The 17,961-nt window shown below is 33.8% G+C and overlaps 1 protein-coding gene across 1 annotated transcript in view; it reads left to right on the top strand.

Annotated features, from left to right (window-relative positions):
* The window catches only part of SOS1 (SOS Ras/Rac guanine nucleotide exchange factor 1), a 75,400-nt gene that overhangs the window by 19,501 nt on the left and 37,938 nt on the right, over positions 1 to 17,961 (top strand). The window contains exons 7-10 of the mRNA XM_023746182.1: positions 6,954 to 7,064; positions 7,142 to 7,240; positions 12,220 to 12,347; positions 13,117 to 13,772. Of these exons, the coding sequence (XP_023601950.1) occupies positions 6,954 to 7,064; positions 7,142 to 7,240; positions 12,220 to 12,347; positions 13,117 to 13,772 (994 nt within the window). The remainder of the gene's footprint in view (positions 1 to 6,953; positions 7,065 to 7,141; positions 7,241 to 12,219; positions 12,348 to 13,116; positions 13,773 to 17,961) is intronic.

Consider the following 17,961-nt stretch of genomic DNA (forward strand, 5'->3'; position numbering starts at 1 on the left):
TTCCAGATTAATTTTGTACAATAGATTACAAAGAATTTAAAGGAAGTTTAGGATGCTCAACTAGATAAATAAAAGCATGTGATCCATGTATAAAAAAAGACATTGTGAAACAAAACAGGCAGGAAGGAAACAAGAACAAGTAGGTATGAAAAGATATTGGGAATTAAATATACATGCAGTGCAATAGATACTCATAGTGTAGTATAACGTTTACCAGATCTAGTTCAAGGATGAAATTAATGAATTTAGGAATTCACTAAGCATGTGACACACAGAGACCAAGATAAGAATATAAAAGGCTAGATAAGAGTAATTAAGGGTGCATTGAAAGGCTTCAATATACATCTAATAGGTATTTCAGACAAAGAATGATAGAGGAGCAATATTTGAAAAGATAAAAACTGAAAATTTTCCAGAAATGATGATACAAGTTCCCAGATTAAAAATGAATTCCAAATATTGGGCAGGATAAATTTTTTAAAAACCACAGCCAAAAGCATTGTAGTGAAAATAGAATATGTTATGAACTGTGAGAGGCAAAAGAGAAACTACACTGAGAATGACAGGAGGTTTTAACAAGAGGCTAGCAATCAGTTGTGTGATATCTTCAAAATACTAAGGGAAAATAGTGTTTTCTGCCCAACTAAACCTTTATTTAAGAGTTACTACATAACTATGTTTGGTGTCAAGTGGTTACTTGAAATATTGGGAGACCAGTTTGTAAAGTATATGATTGTCTAACCACTATGCTATACACCTGAAATTAATACAAAATAATATTGAATGTAAACTGTAATTGAAAAATAAAATTTTAAAAAGAGTGAGCACACAGATTAAAATAGTAAAGCTAGCAAAAGCAAATGAGATTTTCATGACCTTGGAATAGGCAAAGATTTTTTAAACAGGACACAAAAACACTAACCATAAAAGAAAAGATTGATAAACCAGACTACATTAAATGTAAGAACACCTGTTCATCAACAGACAAAATTAAAAGAGTGAAAAGGCAAGCTATAGACTGGGAGACAATATCGTAATATCTATAACCAATGAAAGACTCGTATCCAGAGTATGTAAAGAACTCCTACAAATCAATAACTAAAAGATAGGCAACTTAGGTTTTTGCAGATATAGATAAAAGACCTGACAAAAGACCTGAACAAGTACTTCCTAAAAGAACAAAAGGTGCTCAACATCATTATTATCAAGGAAATGCAATTTAAAGCCATGGAACAGTTGGAACTCTACATTGCTGGTGGAGGGGGTGTAAATTCTGCAGATACTTTGGAAAACTGTTTAACATATCTACTGAAGCTAAGAATACAATGTACGCTATGGTCCAGCAGTTTCACTCCTGGGCGTATAGAAAAAGAAAAGAATGCCTGTATTTACCAAAGGCATGTTCAACAATGTTTGTAACAGGTTTATTCATAATGGATAATCTGTGATATATTCACACAGTGAAATGCTATAGGGTAATAATAAAAGAATGAACTGTTTTTTTAAAGGCAACAATGTTGCACAAAATAAGACTCAAAATACTATAATTGCATTTGTAGGAAGTTCTTTAAATATATAAACAGATCTTTGGGAATAGCAGTTTTTGTAGATAAGTTTTCCTTATCTGAGTGTTGATTATACAGATGGTTGCATAAACATATAAAAATTCATCTAACTGTGGACTTTATGTAAATTATACCTCAATTTAACAAGCAAGTCAGAGGGGGGGAAAGTGAGAAACAAATAAAAACAGACACGGGGGAGAGGTCAATCGGGGCAGGGAGAGGAGACTTATGTAATACTTTAAACAATAAAGAATTTAAAAATAAAAACAAAAACAGCAGACATTGACCAAGAGAGTGTCCTACCCATAGGCCCTCATTATAAGAAGTATTGAACGGCCGTAACCGGTTTGGCTCAGTGGATAGAGCGTCAGCTTGCAGACTCAAGGGTCCCAGGTTCAATTCCAGTCAAGGGCATGTAGCTTGGTTGCGGGCACATCCCAAGTAGTGGGTGTGCAGGAGGCAGCTGATCGATGTTTCTCTCTCATCGATGTTCCTAACTCTCTATCCCTCTTCCTTCTCTCTGTAAAAAAGTCAATAAAATAAAAAAAATAAAAAAGAAGAAGTATTGAACGATGTTCTTCAGCAAGAAGGAAAGTTCTACTTAGGGCAGTCAAAGAATACAAGAACTAAAGTTGAGAAATGTGTTGGTAATTTTGATAAACTTCTGAATATTTTAAAAACCAAACCTTTTTGTGTGTATGTTTAAAAGGAAAGGTTAAACTAAACTTCTAAGCACCAGTAATAAATTATACAGTGTGTAAAGTGGGCTTGTATTTAGAAAGACAGAAAAATTGAACAACTTTAAACTCTCTTTGAAATTTAGAAAAATTAAAGATAACAAACTATATTTATATTGAAAACATTTAGGAGAATTACCAAAAAAATAGAAATACTGCCTATAGGTTACAAAGAACAAATGGGGGTGGGCGGGGAATTATAGTTACCCATATAGAGAGAAACAAAATTCTTACTTAGTTCATGTCATACACAAAAAGTTATCAATAGATTTAAAATCTAAAAATGAAAAACAAAACTTTAGAAGTTCAGAAGAAAATATAGAACATATTTATGATGTTGAGATTGGAAGGGTTTCTTTCACATAGAAAGTGAAAACCATTAAAGAAGAGATTTAAAAGTTTAAAACTTCTGCCTTAGAACACCAACTTACACCATACACAAAAATAAATTCAAAATGGACAAAGGACTTAAACGTAAGACAGGAAACCATAAAAATCTTAGAAGACTCCATAGGCAGCAAAATATCAGACATATGTCGTAGCAATATCTTTACCGATACAGCTCCAAGGGCAATGGAAAAACTAAGGAGAAAATAAACAAACGGGACTACATCAAAGTAAAAGGCTTCTGCACAGCAAAAGAAACCATCAACAAAACAACAACAAAGCCCACTGCATGGGAGAACATATTTGCCAATGTTATCTCCGATAAGGGTTTGATCTCCAAAATTTACAGGGAACTCATACAACTTAACAAAAGGAAGATAAACAATCCAATCAAAAAAATGGGCAAAGGACCTAAATAGACACTTTTCGAAAGAGGACATACGGAAGGCCAAAAGACATGTGAAAACATGCTCAAAGTCGAGAGATTCAAATCAGAACAACAATGAGGTACCATTTCACACCTGTCAGGATGGCTATCATCAATAAATCAACAAACAACAAGTGCTGGAGAGGATGCGGAGAAAAAGGAACCCTTTTGCACTGCTGGTGGGAATGCAAACTGGTACAGCCATTGTGGAGAACTGTATGGCGATTCCTCAAAAAATTAAAAATGGAACTCCCATTTGACCCAGTAATCCCACTTCTAGGAATGTATCCCAAGAAAACAGAAACACCAATCAGAAAGGATATATGTACCCCTATGTTCATAGCAGCACAATTTATAAACGTTAAGATTTGAAAATAGCCTAAGTGCCCATCAGCAGATGAGTGGATTAAAAAACTGTGGTACATCTATACAATGGAATTTTACGCTGCTGTAAAAAAGAAGGAATTCTTACCATTTGCAACAGCATGGATAGAACTAGAGAGCATTATGCTAAGTGAAATAAGCCAGTCAGAGAAAGATAAATATCACATGATCTCACTCATTTGTGGAATATAATGAACAATATAAACTGATGAACAAAAATAGAACCAGAGACATAGAAGCATCGAACAGACTGTACAACCTATGAGGGAAGGCGGGGGGTGAGGGGGTAAGAGATCAACCAAAGGACTTGTATGCATGCATATGAGCAAAACCAATGGACACAGACAGTAGGAGGGTGAGGGGACTTGTGCTTGGGGGAGGTGGTGGTGGGGGAGAGGTCAATGGGGGAAAAAAGGAGACTCATATAATACTTTAAACAATAAAGAATAAAATAAATAAATAAATAACTTCGCCATTTTGTCTCAGTGGATAGAGCATTGGCCTGGGGACTGAAGGGTCCCAGGTTCGATTCCAATCAGGGGCACATGCCCGAGTTGTGGTCTCGATTCACAGTAGGGGCCATGGAGGAGGCATCCTATCAATGATTCTCTCTCCCTCTCCCTTCCTTTCTGAAATCAATAAAAAAATATATTTTAAAGAAAGTTTAAAACTTCTGTTCAAAAAATGATACTCTAAAGTTATGAGGAACACAAAAGAGTGAGGTTGAAATCTTTACACCATATACAAACATAACCTAAAAATAGATCCAAGTCCTAAAGTAGGAGCTAAAATTATAAAGCTCTTGGAAGAAACCATGGCTAAGTCTTCATGACTTTGGCCTTGGCAAAGGATTCTTAGGTATATGACACCAAACCCATGAGCTGCACAAGAAAAAATAAGTAATTTGGACTTAAAAATGTTTGTACTTCAAAGGACACCATCAAGAGTGAAAAGATAGCACACAAAATGGGAGAAAATGTTTACAAATTATATATCTGATAAAGATCTAGTATTCAGTGTATATAAAGAACTCTTATAAAAAGACATCCCAACTTTAAAATGGGCAAAGGATTTCAATAGGAATTTATCCAAAGAAAATATGCAATAGCAATAAGCACATGAAAATATGCTTAACATCATTAGTCATTAGTGAAATGCAAAACAAAACCATTATAAAGTACCAATTCACACTCATTAAGATGGCTATAATTTTTTTTTAAAGGAAAATAAGTGTTGGTGAGGATGTGGAGAAATTGGAACCCTTATACTTGCTGGTGGGAATGTTAAATGGTACAATTTTACATAATCCAGGAGATCAGTTATACCTATAGTGTTTTTTTTTAATCTGCAGTATTATAAAATATTGCTTTTCTGAGCTAGATGGTGAAGATAGCAATGTTAGGTTGTTCTCTGTACTTTTCTGTACATTTAGAATATTCTAACACAGCGGTTCCTCAACCTATGGGTCGCGACCCCTTTGGGGGTCGAATGACCCTCTCACAGGGGTCGCCTAAGACCATGGGAAAACACATCTATAATTACATATTGTTTTTGTGATTAGTCATTATGCTTTAATTATGTTCAATTTGTAACAATGAAATTGGGGGTCACCACAACATGAGGAACTGTATTAAAGGGTCACGGCATTAGGAAGGTTGAGAACCACTGTTCTAACAGATAATACATAGTTATGTATATTATTAAAATATTTATGAATTTTATAAGTTTTGCATTTAAACCAGAAAACTAATCATAAAGTCATCTATTAATTTACACATGGGTCCTTAGAAGTGCTTGCCATTCTATAAATTTATCCTTAAGAATAAACCTATGTGATTAGAGCTTGGATTCCCAGTTAGTTTTCAATTTTTTTTCCTCTTAATATTAGCTACTTTAGAATGATAATACTAGGTACTGTTTGTTTAGTGCTTATTACATGCATACCCAATTGTAAGCATTTGTATATGATATTTAATTCTTAAAACAACCCCTTGAAGTAGGTATTACCTACATTTTCCAATGAGGAAGCTGGCTTAGAAAGAGGAAGTAGTTTGTCAAAGGTCACACAGCTAAAAAGTAGTGCAATAAAAATTGGAACTCTATGACTCTAAAGACATGCTTGTAAGACACTACACTGTGTAGCCTTTTCTTTATGTATATAGTTCTTATAAAAATTCTCTAAATAAAGTGTATTGAAAGGGGAAGAGGGCAAACATTATCTGCTGTATATGATGTCTAGAGTTCAAGATACACAATTTAGAAGCATCTGATCACATTTTTTTCTCTCTCCCATCCACTTAATTCATACCTGACTCCTTTCTGTTGTTATTATTGAAACTCTCCATTCCAGTAAAATCTACAATGAGCTGGGCTGCAATTTCCAGTGTTATATTACTATAGAAATTTTTAGTGGGAAAACAATTGAAAGTATTAAAATTGGGAAATGAACTAGGAGCCAGTTCAAGAATTCAGATGACTTGGAATTTTGTATACCATATTGCATTTCCCAAAGAACAGAACTGAAGTCTTCTGATTCCTGATCTTGTGTTGTTGTTATTCAGTCTTTCCTCAAAAAAAGAATCTGATAACATTAAGGCTAATTAATACGTAAACGTCATTTTTTTTTTTTGGTCTTTTCCTTTTGCTGCACGCCTCCACTAGATGTCCCCTTCCTCTTTCTAGAATTACCCTTCATAGAAAGCTCTTGCTAGAATCTAGAGCACCTCTTTTATAATTTTGTTTTTTTACCTAGAATATGACATAGGATGGGAAAGAGTAGAGATCCTACCTCCTGCTAAAATCTAGATACCTACTCTCTTTTCCTCAGGAATCATCAAAACCAGTAAATTCTAATCTTTTAGACATAACTATTACAGTTGTTTAGTTTATTAATGATTGGTGATGGTAAATTTTTGGATAATTTGAATTAAATTGTTTAAATGTCTTGTGAAAACTGTAACAATGAATTTTAGATGATTATAAACTGTTATCTCTGACTTAGAGAATATGAAAGTAAAAGTCTGCCACTAAGAAATCACCATGAGAAAATAAATGTCTGGCACCAGTATCTAAATGTTTATCTAGTTGTAGATATCTATATTCTTTGGTGTTTAGGCTAAGCTTGTTTTTTAGAACCCAAAGTCTCCCAATTCTTATGACCATGTTTGTTGATAATACTCTACTAGAATCTGTTGATGAGGTGTCATAACATATAAGGCTCTTATTACTCATCAGAATAAATTGATTTACTGTCTTACTTGAAAATATTAGATTTATTTTGTTAAAATTATAATTAATAGCCATGTAATCTTGTTTGGAGGCTTTAAAGGGAAGATGTAATTGTGCTGGTATAGATGTGCCCATAATTTAATTTTTCTGTTTATGGATTGTGGGTTTTTTGATGTTCTACTTTGGAGAAAGATAATTTATGTTTTACCTTCTTTATTTTCTAAGGAACTGGCATTTGATCCATATGAATCATATGCTCGAGATATTTTACGACCTGGTTTTCATGATCGTTTCCTTAGTCAGTTATCAAAGCCTGGAGCGGCACTTTATTTACAGGTATAGTTATTTTTAAATCAAGATATATGATATCTGAAAACTAAACTTAAAAAAAATTAAATCACTTTGTTTTCTAGTCAATAGGCGAAGGTTTTAAAGAAGCTGTTCAGTATGTTCTACCCAGACTGCTTCTAGCCCCTGTTTACCACTGTCTACATTATTTTGAACTTTTAAAGGTAAGAAAAGTATTCAATTGTGATACAATTTTTTACCAACTTGTGTATCAATTATTATGTGAGCACCCATGGATATTAGTCTGTATCTATTTTCTTTTTCTAGTTAAGCAAATACAAATGAATCTGCAAAAAAGTGGCATATTTTCTTCAGTTTTAATAGTGAATTTTAAAGCAACGATCAGATATTTTTTATCTTGTGTCCTTACGTTTTGTTTACATTGATGGTTATTTGGAAACAACATTGGATTTATTTATGCATCCAAGTAACCCATTTTGGGACCTCAGCAGATTTAGAGACTTAGATAGTATGGGGATAAGGCCAAATGGGGAAGATTTATTACCTAATTTTCGTAGCTCAAGTTTGCAACTATGTCTATAAAACTGTTTATCTTTACTTTAGAAACAGTGAACTATGTATAACCCCAGTAAAAATTCACCATGTTATCACAGTTCAAAAATACTCAATTTCAGAAGCACTGACTAAAAGGAAAGGATTCTGCTCCCCCCTTTTTTTTCCTGTTATATACTGAAATTAACTAGGAAAAGGGGGAACCTTGCTATATATAAATTATAATTCAGTAGTGTAGCTCGAAGATAATTACCTTTTAAATATTTTATGTATCTAATGATGTCGCCTTTAGATTATGGATAGCCCTGGCCGGTATTGATCAGTGGTTAGAGTGTTGGCCCACGCACCAAATGCTTAAGTATGGGAATCATGGGAAAGGATTACAGATAAAAACTGAGAACTGCGAGGTGCCATGACTGGAAAACTTAGGATCAAGAACTGAGAAATATTAAACACAGGAGATTTTTTCCCCTCCCAAAGTAGTCTCTTTTTTTCAATGCTATGTAAAACAAATTGGTAAAGGCAAATATGAATCATAATACCTCATTTACTTTAAACACCCACTAATGGCCTTCACTAGTGGGTGTGCCAAAAACTCTCTGTGAAGAAATATGCTCTGCAGTCCCCTTTTACAAATACCTTGTGTGCATGTGTTAATGGCTTTGGTTTGCTGCCTTTCCATTTTGGAAACTGGACAGTATCAAACATCTTCTACTCTAGACCATTTTTCTCCTACTTTTTTATGTTGTACATGCATCTGGTTTAAGTGCTATATGCTCAAGACCATTTTTTACACTGTCCATGAGCTGATGTGTTAATACCAGCAATAAGAAATTTAGAAAACATAACTTCTCTCTGAGTCTCATAAAAATAACCCCAGTAGAGGTCTGTCTTGATTTTATTCCCTTGAACTGGCTTTGTAAATTTAGAAATTATCCTGAAATGATGAGCTCAAAGCTGTGAGCTAAATGGTATTGTATCTGACCACAGATGTTGAATATCTAAAGTTAAACATAGAATAGTGTAATTTAGGAGCTATTATAAGTAAATACCTGATTATTGTCCTATTCCAATTTTAAATAAACTAAACTGCTGTGAGGGGCATTTATAGTTTTGGTAATTTTCTCTCTAATAAGAAAAATTATTTTAAAAGGCATTTTATTTTCATAAGGAGAGATCCTTACATTTTAAAGTATTAATTTCCTGCTTAAAGTTTTCAAACTCCTTGCTGCACTTCAGATTTTAACTTGCTTTTACATTATTCTTGCATTTTGGCCATTTTTCTCTCATTTCCTCTCCTTTTAGAACTCCAGTTATGTATATTGGTTCTACTACTTTATGTTGTTCCACAAGTCTCTGAAACTTCATTTTTCTTAAATCCCTTTTTCTCATTTTCTTGAATTTGGTAATTTGTATTGATCTGTCAATAGAATTGTTAGTTATTATACTTACTCTAGAATTTCCATTTGGATTTCGTTTGATAGTTTCCAGATAATCCCTATCTATCCACTTAATAAGACCATGTTTTCCTTTAATTCTTTGAACATGATCATAAAAGCCACTTCGAAGTCTTTCCTAAATCCAACCAACCTCTGGGCCCATTTGGAGTCAATTTCTATAAATTGACTTTTTTCCCCTGAATATAGGCTACTTACCCTTCCCCCCACTTTTTTTGTATGTGTGCTAGATAACTGGATTTTGTTGTGTTGAGGATTGTTGGTTTTTTTGGTTTTGGGTTGGGGGGTTCAGTGTGTGTGTGTGTGTGTGTGTGTGTGTGTGTGTGTATTGTTGGTTTTCCTGAACTAAATTGCAAATTTGTTTCTTCTGTGTTGTGCAGCAGATAACACAACCTCTGTTTACTTTTACTTTCTCTTTTCCAATTTATATGCTTTCTATTTTTACTTCTTGTCTTATTCCTGTGGCTAAAACTTCTAGTGCTATGTTAAACAAGAGTGGTGAAAGGGGACATACCTGACTTGTCCTAGATCTTAACGGAAACATTAGTTTTTTCCCATTGAGTATGATGTTGGCTGTGGGTTTGTCATGTATGTTCCCCTCTATTCCTACTTTGCTGAGAGTTTTTATCATAAATGGGTGCTGTATTTTATCAAATGCTTTTTCTATACTGATATGATCATGTGGTTTTATCCTTCAGTTTGTTTATGTGGTATATCACGTTTATTGATTTATGGATATTGTACCAACCTTGCATCCCTGGAATAAATCCCACTTGATTATGGTATATGATCTTTTTAATGTATTGCTGGATCCTGTTTGTTAATAATTTGTTGAGAATTTTAGCATCTATGTTCATCAGGGATATTGGCCTATAATTTTCTTTCTTTTAGTATCTTTATCTGGTTTCACAATTAGGGTAAAGCTGGCCTTGTAAAATGACCTTGGAAGTCTTCCCTCCTCTCTAATTTTTTGGAATAGTTTGAAAAGGTGTTCGTTCTTCTTTTAATATTTGATAAATTTCACCTGTGAAGCCATCCAGTCCAGGACTTTTGTTTGTTGGAGATTTTTTAATTACTGCTTCAATCTCATTAATTGTAATCTATCCATATTCTCTGATTCTTTCTGATTTAGTTTTGGAAGATTGTATGTTTCTAGGAATTTAACCATTTCATCCAGATTGTCCAATTTGTTGGCCTATGATTGTTTGTAATATTTTCTTACAATCCTTTGTATTTCTGTGGAGTCAGTTGTTACTTATCTTTCATTTCTGATTTTATTTATTTGGGGTCCTCTCTCTTTTATTCTTGATGAGACTAGATAAAAGTTTGTCAATCCTGTTCATCTTTTCAAACAACCAACTCTTGGTTTCATTGCTCTTTTGTATTGTTTTTTAGACTATTTCATTTATTTCTGCTCTGATCTTTATTATTTCCTTTTTTCTACTCACTTTGGGCTTCATTTATTGTCCTTTTTCTAGTTCCTTTAAGTGTAAAGTTAGAACGTTTGAGATTTTTCTTGTTTCTTGAGGTACCAGTCAGGTTCATGGGTAGCAGTAAGTGGGGGGAATGGCCCCTGCTCCAAAGCTACACCACTCAGTCATTGACATCTCCTGAGCCTGTCCATACCTCTACCCTAGCCCAGGTAGCTGACTCCTCAGGAGGGCATGAGCTCTGCAGGGTGGGGCAACAGGGAATCCAAAGGGTGGGACTATTGCATTCCCTTAGGCCACCTGTGGGTGGCGACCCCTTTGGGGGTCAAACGACCCTTTCACAGGGATCGCCTAAGACCATCGGAAAACACATATATAATTGCGTATTGGTTTTGCGATTAATCACTATGCTTTAATTATGTTCAATTTGTAACAATGAAATTGGGGGTTACCACAACATGAGGAACTGTATTAAAGGGTCGTGGCAGTAGGAAGGTTGAGAACCACTGCCCTAGGCTGATACCATATGGAGGGGAGTACCACCCAAGAATGATGGCATCTGCTAGTGTTGGAGAGGGACTAAGCACAGGGGTCCTGGTAGCTGTCTCCCCAGAGCCACAAACCCCAGTCTCTCCTCATGGGACTCCAGTCTGCTCCCACTCTCTCAGCCAGAGCCTAGGGTAAGTGGCTGCAAATGAGATTTTGTGTGTTGGACCTTTATGAGGGTACCTGTGTCTCTACGACTCCTGTTTCTCCCTGGCAGACAGAATTCCCTCTGATTTTCATGGCCAGGAGTTATGTGGGTGCCTCTTCCTGGCTCTGGTGCTCTGGGATGGGGAACCAAGCTTGAGGTGGAGACCCCAGCTCCTCAGGAGGAACCTCTGCAGCTGAGATATCCCTCTTCAGTCTCTGCCCTTCCTATCAATCTCAATATGGCTTTTGTAAATCCTTGGTTATAAGCCTTCTCTTCAGCTAGTCTTCAGTTGGTTGTTCAAGTTGATTGTTCTATATTTTAGTTGTAATTCCAATTTGGTCCTGGGAGTAGGTGCTTGTAACATCCATCTACACCACCACCATCTTGGATCATCTCAGAGTGCTTTGATTTTTAATAACAAACCTATAAAGTAGGCAGGGCAGGCTTTTTATTAAAATACTAAAAAACTCATCTGACAGATGAGAAATGTGAAGCTAAGAAATCAATTAATTTGCCCCAAGGTCACACAGAAGTAGAGTTAAAATTTGATCCTTAATTTTGTGTCAAGTTTCTCTCCATTATATTGCATATTTTTCTGTACATTTATCTTTTTTATCATCCCATTACCTACAACATTAATATTGGAATCAGAAACCTAAGGCTAAATTCCACACTGAAAAAAAAAAAAAAGCTCACCTATGTGCCTACTTCTGTTCAAAGTCCTATGAAGTAAAAAAAAGTGTTTATCACTCATTTCTTTTCAGTAATATGCATCTGAGAAACTGCACATTACTGCCTGTTACAAGGTTGTGAATTCTTTTAACACTCCTACTCTTCTTTTTTAATGTGGAAAAACTTGCATGTTGATATGGATAGTAATATATAAAGAAGAAAAAGACTTTTACTATATTTTCACAAGTTTAAAAATTTTATTGTGGTAGGAAGAACCAATGTTAGCTTTATCCTTAAATGAAATGGGCTTATTTATTTATTTATGTATTTAGTCCAAACTGTTCTACTAGCTTAGATTTGTCATTTTCACTTTACAGCAATTAGAAGAAAAGAGTGAAGATCAAGAAGACAAGGAATGTTTGAAACAAGCAATAACAGCTTTACTTAATGTTCAGAGTGGGATGGAAAAAATATGTTCTAAAAGTCTTGCAAAACGAAGACTTAGGTGAATATTTTTGCTTTTTTATAATCCTTTTTTTCACCTTGAATATTATGGTATAAATTCAGAGATCCCAGTTCCCTTCTCAAGTAAACAATGAAAAAATAGTTTTAGTGACAAGCTTGGTCTTTCAGAGGAAGTGACATCAAAGCCAAGAGAATTTGTTATTGTTTGAAAAACCTTTCATATTGTGCATTTTCCTTGCATACTCCCAGACAAGACCTCCTGAGAGTCAACTGGTAAGCTCAAGGAGAGATAGAGCAAATGTATTGGATAGATTTATATCAACATCATTGTTCTGTCAAGGTATCCCTTATTTTAGGGAGTATATAATTTGAGGCATTAATTCTGATACTATTGCTTCCAGTTTCCTAATGATAATATGTGCATGTTTTTTTAACTTTAGGTCTTCTTGAGCATTTCTAAATAATTTTTTAAACCTCTTAAGTTACTGTTTCTCACTAGATTGGGCTACTTTCTAATATTTGTTATTCTAAATATCTATAGCCAAGGTAGAAATAATTATTCTGTAGCTGAATTTATAAGGCAGAATTTTGTCAATAGTCATTTTTCTTTTTAGAGCACTAAAAGAAATGTCTCTGTGTTGCTTCAGTTTCCAAAATTGTGCAATTTTGTAACACTAACATCTTTCTAGAATTAGTGAAAACCTTCCCAACGTAACTTTTTAAAATATACCTTTACATTGCCCTTTATTTACATGAATTTTAGGTTCTCTGTTGTCTGTGTACTAATAATGTTTTTTCCTTTATCCCAGTGAATCTGCATGTCGGTTTTATAGTCAGCAAATGAAGGGGAAACAACTAGCAATCAAGAAAATGAATGAGATTCAGAAGAATATTGATGGTTGGGAGGGAAAAGACATTGGACAGTGTTGCAATGAGTTTATAATGGAAGGAACTCTTACACGTGTAGGAGCCAAACATGAGAGACACATATTTCTCTTTGATGGCTTAATGATTTGCTGCAAATCAAATCATGGGCAGCCAAGACTTCCTGGTGCTAGCAATGCAGAATATCGTCTTAAAGAAAAGTTTTTTATGAGAAAGGTACAAATTAATGACAAAGATGACACCAATGAGTACAAGCATGCTTTTGAAATAATTTTAAAAGATGAAAATAGTGTTATATTTTCTGCCAAGTCAGCTGAAGAGAAAAACAATTGGATGGCAGCATTGATATCTTTACAGTACCGGAGTACACTGGAAAGGATGCTTGATGTGACAATGCTACAGGAAGAGAAGGAGGAGCAGATGAGGCTCCCTAGTGCTGACGTTTATAGATTTGCAGAACCTGACTCTGAAGAGAATATAATATTTGAAGAAAACGTGCAGCCCAAGGCTGGAATTCCAATTATCAAAGCAGGAACTGTTATTAAACTTATAGAGAGGCTCACATACCATATGTACGCAGGTAAGAAATAAGAAGTTTGCCTGTGACTTTTATTTTCCTGCTTCAGGCTGATTTTCTCTGCTGCACTGGTCATTGTGCCTAAAATAGAAAGCAAACTAACACAAGACCTCCGCATTATCAGAGTTCTTTTTTTTTTAATTGAAAATACTGCCATTTATATTTCTTCGAAATTTTATACTTTTTCCTATCACATTTACATATATTATTTTAACTTTACAACTAGAGTTATAAATGAGAAACTAAATGTCACTTAGCTAAATTTACCCAGTTAGAAAATGGCAGCAACAAAACTAAAAGTAGTGATAAATCATCATCATTAGGGTCTTTCTTGAAACTTTTTTACATCTCTGCCTTTTTTTTCTTTCTATTACTGAGATTATAAAATCAGTTAAAATATTAATATACATCCATCACCAAAATTGTGCTAGCAGTACAAACATACACAACATTGCTTTTTCTTAATTTCCATTCCTAAAAATTAACTAAATTTGGCAATCCTGGAAATCATTTAAGTTTTCAGTTTCTTTGTTTGTTTTGCTTTTTACAACTGCTATTATTGAAGAAAACAGTTTCACCTTAGCAGGGCAATTTTTAAAGACAAACATGTCCAAAACACCTACGAAGATTGCTAGAGGCCGAATTAAATATAATGTTTAAGAGGTAAGGAATACATACAATGATTCGTTTTTAAGTAATTTTATTTCTTCTAATAAAGTTAAGTAACAAATGATGATCTAATGTTCTTCAACCTTCAACTTCCCTACATACTGGGAGGTTTGATAATTGTAAAGTACTATAGAGTGTGGTATAGTAGAAAGAGCATTGAATTTGGATTTATACCTTCACTCTATATAGTTCCTTAAGGTCTCAGAACCTCAGTTTTTCATCTCAAAAATCAATGTGACAACAGCTACCTTAAAATATGTTGGAAAGAGTAAGTGAAATACTGTATGTCAAAGCTCTTGTAAATATACATGCAAACTTATTTTCAGAGAATGTTTTTATTACCAAAATATATAAAATCAAATGTAAGTATTATTATTAAATAGTTGAAAGTGGAAGTTAACCTAAATCTCCATACTTCTTGATTAAATATATTCTTATCTCTAGAAATGTGTTTCTGGGGAAATCTTTTTTCAGTTTTAAAGTCCTATAAGTGGGTTCTCACTTCTCTCTAGAAACAGTTTTGGAACCAGTTAAATTAAGCTTTTAAATATATCCATTAATCCACTGTAATAAAGGTGAATAGTATTTGATATTGTTAATCAATTTGATGTATTAAATGTCCAGTCAGAACTATTTGTATGTCCTGGAAATTATCAGGGCCACCTTGCAAAAATGTAGAATTAGGTTAGAATATTTTTATCAGTGACATCAAAGCACTTTATAAATATAAAATTGTTTCATTATCTCCACATGTCTCTGGGTTGAGTAAGCCAGTGTTTTGTTTTTATTTTTTATTTGTCCTCTAATTGGTAGTTCTTTTGCTAGCCTTTTTCATGGCAAAATAATAGTGTTTTCCATAAGCTAATTTTAAAAGCAGTTTGGCTTTTAAACTAAGCCCATGGCTGAAATATGATGAATATAGTGAAAGAAGACTAGTCTGGGATTCCAATTTTACTATTGATTTTTCACTTAGAAACTTCTATAATTAGTGTATTAATTTTACTGACGCGGAAATAAGTCAAGGCACAGGAAATTTAAATAAGCTGCCTAGGATTTTACATATGAAACTGTTTTTGAGAGAAGGTACAATTATCAGTAATTAATATAACATATATTTAGTTGTTTTTCATTAACTTCTCTTTAAGATCTAGAATACAACTACAAAGATGTTTTATTAAATTACCCAAAATTTGTGGTTGCAAAATACTTATTTCTTTGCTACTTTTTTTCTTTTATTGTTTAAAGCATTACAAATAGTAGAACATATGTCTCCTTTTCCCCCTATTGACCTCCCCCCAGCCTCCCTCCCATCTCCGGCACATGCCTTCACCCTCTTAGTGTCTGTGTCCATTGGTTATGCTTATATGCATGCATACAAGTCATTTGGTTGAAATTTTTAAGGTTATAAAAGTTCAATTTGTTCTTTTTGACACATCATTCTAATTTTTAAGTGTCTTAGAAGATTCACAGAATTTTTTAGCTTAAGCTTTCTAAATTGTCCATTTTATTTTAAAAACCTTTGAGTTCTTATACTGTTTAGAGTAAAATTAATTCTCCTAATCAATAATAAAACTCCTAAGACAGAAGTTTTACTATCTTTTCCTATAGAGAAATATAAATTGCAAATGCTGAAGACTTACAAGTGTTTATTATCATAACTCAGTCGTATTTGAACTGGAAGACATTTGATTCCAAAATTTGTAATATAATTGCTTCTATAAAACTCAATTGTTAATGATTAAAATTTTATTTATTTAAGTTGCATGCTGTATTTCACAGAACTTATAATTGTTAATGCTAAAAATTTTCTTTAAACTGCTGTATTTCACAGACCTAACATAATTATTAATAAGTAATTGCAGAACTACAATCAAATATTTTTTTCTGGAGAACTGCCTTTATTTAATTATTTTGAAAGAGAACACTTTTTTTTCACTTTATGGACCTTTTTTATTTTTATTTTTTGAGGACACTTTAAAACAAACAAAATTTGAACAAGCATAGCTGCCAGTTTTTCTATAAAGTTGGCAGTCTTCTCTTAATGGACATGCTAGCCAAGTCTGTGGACAAAGTACTTTTGGCATGGTATTATATTAGCTACTTTTGATAGTTACTCTCATTTATATTAATTTTTAGCTTTTGAATAGAATGATATTTTAAATGGTCATCTTTTTAATTAATATAAAATACTTAAATTTCTAGATTTATAGAACTTTGCAAAGTTAAGTATATTGAAATTTAAAGTGAAAAGATTGTCTTTTTTTTAAGTTTCTTAAAAATTCCTTTCCTTAATTTCTTTTTTTTAAAATATATTTTATTGATTTTTTTTTTTTTTTACAGAGAAGAAGGGAGAGGGATAGAGAGTTAGAAACCTCAATGAGACAGAAACATCGATCAGCTGCCTCCTGCACACCCACTACTGGGGATGTGCCCGCAACCAAGGTACATGCCCTTGGCCAGAATCGAACCTGGGACCCTTGAGTCCGCAGGCCGACGCTCTATCCACTGAGCCAAACCGGTTAGGGCTCCTTAATTTCTTAAAGAATAAAATGCCAATGTTGGTTTTAAAACTGTGTGGCTAAGTTTTTTAACATTTTTCTTTTCCTCTTTTGAGGCTTAATTTACACTGTTTTATCTTACGTCCTTAATGTATTAATGGTATAACTAGAATCCACAAGCAGCTTTTGTGAGTTGTGTTTACAGCACATACAAATTAGTAGTATTCGTTTGTTTGGGCTCTCTGTAGAGTCTGTTACTGACTGTATTACTGCCAATAGAGTGTGCTTTTAATAGACCATCTATAAATTTGTAAAACATGAAAGCAGTAATTTTTTAAGCAGTCGAGTTCACATGAACTCTGAGTCCTCACTGCAATGAGAACAGATCAAATTACCATTTTTTTATTGATTTAGTTATTACATATGTGTCCTTATCCCCACGTTACCCCCTACCCCCCCTCCCACTCATGCCCTCACCCCCCTGTTGTCCGTGTCCATTGGTTAGGCCTATATGCTTGCATATAAGTCCTTTGGTTGATCTCTCCCCCTTACCCCCACCCTCCCCTACCTTCCCTCTTTAAGAACTATTGGTCTGCTCTTTTCTTTTTTTTTGAGGGGGTGGGGGTTGATTAGTTGGTTGGTAGGTATTTATTGGAGAATATACAGTGCAAGTTGTGGCTTACATTGAAACAAAAGCTAAAATTTACCTTGCACATTTTAATTATATTGTATAGAATTATAATAAGACATTGATTATAATACAATGAGAAACTAATAACTATCAAGAACTACTTACAGGTAATTTTTTAGATTATAGGTTGGTCACACATTGTCATAAAAAGCAAAAGGGAAACTAGTTTAATATTACTTAATTCAGACTTGACTTTGTTTCCAGTTAACTTGATCCCTCAAGTATTTTAGCAATAATTTATGAAATAAAGCTATAGATTACTAGTGTTAGATGAGGTGACCAACTCCTCACTTTATAGATAAAAACCCAAGGCCCCTGAAGCTTATGTGATTTG

Source organism: Myotis lucifugus, unplaced genomic scaffold (assembly GCF_000147115.1).
Source record: "Myotis lucifugus unplaced genomic scaffold, Myoluc2.0 scaffold_6, whole genome shotgun sequence".
Lineage (NCBI taxonomy): Eukaryota > Metazoa > Chordata > Mammalia > Chiroptera > Vespertilionidae > Myotis > Myotis lucifugus.